The sequence below is a fragment of the Zea mays genome, chromosome 6 (genome assembly GCF_902167145.1).
Source record: "Zea mays cultivar B73 chromosome 6, Zm-B73-REFERENCE-NAM-5.0, whole genome shotgun sequence".
Lineage (NCBI taxonomy): Eukaryota > Viridiplantae > Streptophyta > Magnoliopsida > Poales > Poaceae > Zea > Zea mays.
This window is the reverse complement of record NC_050101.1, coordinates 173,657,946-173,664,666: the sequence shown is the minus strand read 5'-3', so window position 1 is coordinate 173,664,666 and position 6,721 is coordinate 173,657,946. Positions and strand designations below refer to the sequence as shown.

Here is a 6,721-nt window from a genome sequence, read left to right as displayed (position 1 = left end):
GACATTTTTATCGGCTGGTAGCAAAACCATGGGAATGGGAATGGAAGTGGGCACGAGAGAGAGGATGGAGAATGGTAAAGGAAGGGAATGGGAATGGAAGGCAGCATGGGAGAGGACGGGGAATGGGAATGAAAAGGGGAGAACAAAGAATGAAAATGACAGAACCAGGTGTGGCAGAATAGGAAATAACAAAACCAAGAATGACAGACTACTCTTGGAGCTTTAATAAATAGTATAGATTCCTGGCTCTGCCACATATTGATCTACGCTCTTTCTACGTAAAACGCTAGATATTTTTCATGCTTATCCACTTTTTAGATAAAACATATCAGCTAAAATACCGTGCTTTAAAAAGTATTTCATGCTCTCCTATAAATCATGATAACTAATTAAAGGATGTTTTAGTTTACAATGACTAAATTTTAGTCACTCCATTTTATTTTTGGTTTCCATATTTACCAGTTTAATGACTAAAATAGAATAAAATATAAGAACTAAAAATTAGTTCCTACAAACCACCCCTAAAACTCATCCAATCTTCCAAATACACATTGCTATTTCCAAAAAAAAAACATCGAAACGGATTCCTTTCCCTTTTCTGCCGTTTCAGCCGCCCGCGTTGCGGCGTTGGGTTGATCCCTTATGGCGGCGTGGTTCAGGCGGGGCAACGAACGACGGCCGGCACGATTCACGGCCACGGACGACCACATGCATCAGTGCATGCACGGGACGGCAGCGTTCGTGAACGACACCGTACCGTCGGTACATACATGCATTTGACCGCGACTGCAGCTTGGAATCGGAGCAATCGCGCGCCATCCGCAGCTTATAGCAGGGTGCAGCGGCCGGCCAGTGCTGAGCGCTGACGCGACCGCTGCGTCCGAGCTTGCGTTACACGCCCGCGAATGTATCCGGTCCTCTTGTCCAGACTCAAAGAAAGACTTTTTTTCTTCCTTTCGAGAATGTTTTTTTTCCCTCTGTAGTAGTAGCAGTTGTTGTTGTTTGTTTGATGGAGGATTTGGTGGCTACACACCATAACTTTGCTGTGGACTTGTGCAACGCTACAGACAAAGCGAGTGTGGAGCGACCAACCGTGGCCCCTCCGGACCGGAGCAAAGCACACAGACTGCCTCGTGCACCCCGTGGATGAGCTCCACGCTGTTTCGTAGAACTCTCTATCTCTTCTAGTACGTGGAGCCGTGGACTTGCCCAGAACTTGTCAGCGAGCGAGCGAGGAACGGGATGTGCAAGTACCCTCCGGTCCGAGCCTGAGCGTCGTCGGAGTTGACGGGCGCGGGGTAAAGCGGGTGGACTGTGAAGCTTCACCCTCGGTCAGGCCCCCGCGCGTTCCCACCACGCGCGCGAGTCGCGAGAAGCAGAGTCCATGTCCATGCCCATTCGGCCGGTCGTTCACACACACCGCATTCACGCACGAGCGCGTGGCCGCGGGAGAAGCAGAGACTTGCTTCCCACGCCTTTTCCTTTTGGCCTCCGTATCCATCGGTATCTCTAATTTCCCCCGCGCGCCGCGCTTTTGCCACACGCCAAACACCTTCCATGTTCTAAACTTGCAGTCCTTCCTAATCCCAAGAACAAGCAATAGCATCCCCCATCCCCCCTATATATAAACAAACGCACCTGGCACCCGCCACAAAAAGGACTCAGCAACGCAAGGCCAGCTCGAGACAAGTCAGGGCCAACAGAAACAACCACCACCACAGCAGCACGCGAGAAACAAACAAGAAGAGCAAGCAAGCAAGCAGATCGCAACAACCGCGCGCGGCATGGCGATGGCCGTGAGCGGGAGGTGGACGCGGGTGAGGACGCTGGGCCGCGGCGCGTCGGGCGCGGAGGTGTTCCTGGCCGCCGACCAGGCGTCGGGGGATCTGTTCGCGGTCAAGTGCGCGCCGGCGGCGGCGGGCGCGGAGCTGCTGCGGCGGGAGCGCGCGCTCATGGCGGGCCTCCGCTCGCCGCACGTCGTCCCATGCATCGGCGGCCGCGCGGGGCGCGACGGCTCGTACCAGCTCTTCCTCGAGTACGCGCCCGGCGGGTCGCTGGCCGACGTGGCCGCGGCCCGGAGCGGCGGGCGGCTCGAGGAGCGCGCCGTCGCGGCGTACGCGGCCGACGTGGCCGCGGGGCTCGCGTACGTCCACGCCGCCGGCCTCGTGCACGGCGACGTCAAGCCGCGGAACGTGGTCGTCGGCGCCGACGGCCGCGCCAAGCTCGCCGACTTCGGGTGCGCGAGGAGGGCCGCGGACGACGACGCCGCGCTGCCGATCGGCGGCACGCCGGCGTTCATGGCGCCGGAGGTGGCGCGCGCGGAGGCGCAGGGCCCGCCTGCCGACGTCTGGGCGCTGGGCTGCACCGTCCTCGCGATGGCCACCGGCCGCGCGCCGTGGGCCGCCGCCGCCGGCGACGTGCTTGCCGCGGTGCGCCTCATCGGGTACACGGACGCCGTCCCCGAGGTGCCCCAGTGGCTGTCCGCCGAGGCCAAGGACTTCCTGGGCCGGTGCCTGGCGCGGCGCCCCGGCGACCGGTCCACGGCGGCGCAGCTGCTCGAGCACCCGTTCGTCGCCTCCAAGAGCACGCTGGACCTGGACGGCGCCAAGGGCACGTGGGTGTCGCCAAAGAGCACGCTGGACGCGGCATTCTGGGAGTCCGAGAGCGACAGCGACAGCGACGACGACCACCGCCACCACCACGACGTCGACGTCGACGCGGTGTCGGCACAGAGCACCGCCGACAGGATCGGCGCGTTGGCCTGCCCTGCTTCGGCGCTGCCGGACTGGTGGGACTCCGACGAGGGCTGGATCGACGTGCTCTCCGCACCAGCCGAAGCATCGTCCGACGCGACGGTGGACGAGGGCCCTTGCGTCGGCGACGGCGGTGCCGGAACAGAGGAAGAAGAGAGGGCAGACCAGGCCGCCGAGCCCCTCGACACGGACGCCGACGGCGCCCACAATGCAGGAGAAGCTGACGCTAGCCCGCCTGATCGCGAGTGGCATCTCCGTGTGAGTTCACCCTGTGATGGTGAAATGCAATGTACTAGATTGTTGTGTGACACAAACAACAATGCAATGGATTTCCTTCTTTCCACCACCCCAAATTTGCCCTGTTTATCGGTCGGCTTCATGGATTTCAAGAATCTCTGTTCTTTCCTTTCCTCCCATTCTGTTTCTGGCATAGGATCGCCGAGTCGAACATTCTCGTTAGCTGCTACGAATTCACACACGTAAAGCCTGGATGGATTGGTCCAGTCCTAGTAAAATTCACCGCGTACAGGTGGAAGACCGTGAGACAGCCGTGACCGTGTGTGTGTGTCAATCTCCAATCCCCCGCGGCTCGAGCTTCCCCAGCACGGCACGCACCGAAGGTTCCAATCCAGAGAGAGAGCCGCGTCGACACGGAAAAGCGCAGCGTCAGCGCGGACGCAGAAAGGGTCTCTGCCAATGCCATTCCGGAGTAAACTTGGGCAGCGCGCACTGGTCGAAAACCTTGAGAGCTCGGACTCCGTAACCCGGGGGTCCAGGAACGGACCACGTGCGAGCCCCGCCGCCGAGTGGGGATATTTTTTTTTTCTCCCGGTGGGTGGGGACGTCGAGGAGTGGAGAGGGATATCCTGGCGTGGGTGCCGATCCACATCCACCCCGGCGGCCAGCGCTTTTTACCCTGCTTGCCTGCCAATGCAGCACTAGGGGGGGCTCGTCGCTCGCCCGCCCGCGCTACTGGCTCCTCTGGGTAGCGTGTCAATGCGGGATCTGGAGCTGGCTACTGGCCGCGCTGTAGGGGGTTCACCACACCCTTCACCGCTGTCTGCCTGTGCTTTCCAGACTGTGAACCAGTCGGTTGCCAGCCGTCTCATCACGCACGCAACGCAAGCGAAGCGAGCGCCGATACGCTCGATGCGGCCTGCCTGCCTCTCCCTCCCTCCCTCCCTAATCTTTACTTTACCCGTAATAACTTTAACTTGCCAGATACAAAACGCTGGGCCGGGTTCGGATATGGTCGTCGCCGTACGGGGACGGTGGTATGGGGCAGCATCATCCCAGTCCCAGGCGGCAAGCGCGTCAGACTGAGACCCGGCAGCCGGCATGGACGCGCCGCGCGCGAGTACAATTGGACGGCACCGCACCGAGCACACCGCCGCGCGCACGTCTGAGTCGGAGTCGCAGGACCCAGGACCACGGTCCACGAGCCACCGGCGGCGGATATGCATACGGGACGATATGTATTGGATATATGGATATGCACCCGCCTCGCCCGTTCGGTGCAATCCGATGACTGCCGTCAGCTCATCCTTCCGAGCAGTGATCCGGCCTTTTTGTTATCTTTCTTTCTGTTGCTTTCGCCGCCTTTCCCCTCCCTTCCAAGCAACGGACCGAGTGAAGGAATCTTCAAGGGGCGGGTAGTAGAGTAGATCCGGACGGTTAACTACTGATGATCAGGAGTGCATCCGGTCGCTGTCACGCCGCGTCGCGTCGCGTCGCGTGCGTCTAATAATTAAAATCGCCGTCTCGGCGATCACGCATCAAGAAAGAGTGCTGCATTACGCGGACGGAGGAGTCGCCATGCCATGCGCCTAAGGATCCCGTGAAACGACATGAGTGAGCTAGCTATACTAGTTAGGCGTTTCTATAATCTGTATGAGCTGAGTGCGCCTAAACCGAATGCTTCTTGCGAGCCAAGCAAGGCCAATGCAAGTGCACCTGGGCAGTAGGCGGACTGCAGCAGTGGGTGACTTAAGACGAGTAGTTAGTACTCGTGTCAGCCTCTAATCAATAGCCATCAGTCAGGCACTAGTAGCTTAATAGTAGTGATCTACACTCCAAACTAGCAGGTGCTTAATTAATGGACGTTGTGTAGGAGCAGCCATAGTACAGGAACTCCCATCATTATGACACCATGTATAATAATAATAATAATAATAATAATAATAATAATAATAATAATAATAATAATAATAATATTAATAATAATAATAATAATAATAATTCCGCGACGGATGCTGCCGTCAGTCAGGTACGTACAGCTCGCTGCTGCTGCCGCTCAAGATAGTTAACTCTCGGTTATTAATATTACGTGTTCGTGAAGAACATAAACATGGGCCGGAGAGCAGCAGCAGCAGCAGTTGACCCTGACGGATGCAAATGTATATGCAGAGCCAATATTAAAAGCAGACTACGTCGTCGTCCAAAACGCAGAACAAACAAACAATCATTAGGACGGACGCAAACCGAGAGCTAATGATGAGCTCTGCTAGTAAACAAAGCCGCAGCCGCAGCTAACCGTTGCGTGCCCCTGCTCCGACGGACGGAGGCTTTGGATCCTGCGCGGTGCGGCGAGATTGACCAGCTCAGCGCAGCCCCATCATCATCGCTAATTGGCGTCGATACAAGGAAGGATGATACGCCTGCGGGCTGCGGCTGCGGCCGAGATCGAGCCGGCATGTGGTGGCAGCTAGCGTGCAGCCCACCGAACTCGCACTTGTGTGTTTTTCATTTTTGTTTGGGGTTTGGCCTGCCGTGTGCCGTGCCGTAGTATCTCCTGGATCGACCGCCCGATCGATATGATATCCGTGACGCCAGCGCCGTGCCAAACTGCCAGCTGGGTCGTGTAGCTCGTTCACCCTCGCTCTCCGGCCACATGGCCGCGCCTCGCGCTGCCCACATGTGGTGTTCTCTCTTTCGTTCACCCACAACACATGTTGCGCCGTTCGGGCTGGACCGCCTGCCGTACGGGGATAAACAACGACCGACGCAGCAGGCGGCTGACTTCACGCCATCAGCGATCGAGCGCCTGGTGTCGTCGTCGTCGTAGTCGTAGCGCCTTGCCGCCGCACCAAATTGACACGCAGAGGAGATCACGCCGACGTCGGTTGTTCAACACCGCTTTGGAAAGTTGCAGATATATTCCACGTATACGTACTAGCTAGTACTGGGTTCGGCGATCCAACAAAGTGCGTGATGCGTCACCACTCTCTCTCTGTGTGGATGCACGTTTTCCTTTACGCGTTGTTTCTCTGGTCGTTGCCTGCTGTGTCGGTCCTAAGCTTGATCTCGGCATCGTGTTCATTTAAGCTGGACTGCTCGACGATCGACACATGAACGGAACGGAGCGGAGGGGTCTGGTGGCCTGGCCTGCCGTAGTGGCGCCGTGCAGGTGGAGCTGCCCCCCCCCCCCCCCCCCCCCCCCCCCCCCCCCCCCCCAAACACCGGCTCCGCTCCACACTTGGCGAAGCGCCGGGTGTGCAGCAGGCCGCGCTGAACCTACCATGCTGTACGTGCTCCGCCAACTCCCGGGCGGGCGCCGCCCGGGAACAGATGGCAATGTGGCGTGCCAGCACACCCAGCCGCACGCAGGACGCAGCTTGGAGTGAAAGAAGCTGCAGGAGCTATGCGGAAGCGACTAGCGAGGTTGGGTCAGCAACAGCAACGGGGCTTCCTTGGCTTGCGTCAGCTGATAAACGTGGCGAGAGCTATGATGGCTTATGAGAGATTGGCGGCCTGACGGGAGCAAACCGTTACGTGGCTGCCTAACACGAGCTAAATCGTCCTGTTACTGTCTGTACTCTGTAGGCCATTAGACGATCGGCAGTCCTGCGTATGAGCCATGGAATTTAATTAATTACAATATAGCACAATCTACCTATTATCTGTTATTTTTGCATTTCATCCTTCCAATGTAATTAATTAAGAAAAACACAAGCATGGCATTGGCTTCC

At 57.8% G+C, this 6,721-nt stretch overlaps 1 protein-coding gene across 1 annotated transcript; it reads left to right on the top strand.

Annotated features, from left to right (window-relative positions):
* The first annotated feature begins 816 nt into the window (after nucleotides 1–816).
* Nucleotides 817–3,236, top strand: LOC103630680 (mitogen-activated protein kinase kinase kinase 17). Its single transcript, XM_008651737.4, has one exon. It carries the CDS (start codon nucleotides 1,785–1,787, stop codon nucleotides 3,234–3,236), a length of 1,452 nt encoding a protein of 483 aa, XP_008649959.3. The 5' UTR covers nucleotides 817–1,784.
* Nucleotides 3,237–6,721: the final 3,485 nt, after the last annotated feature.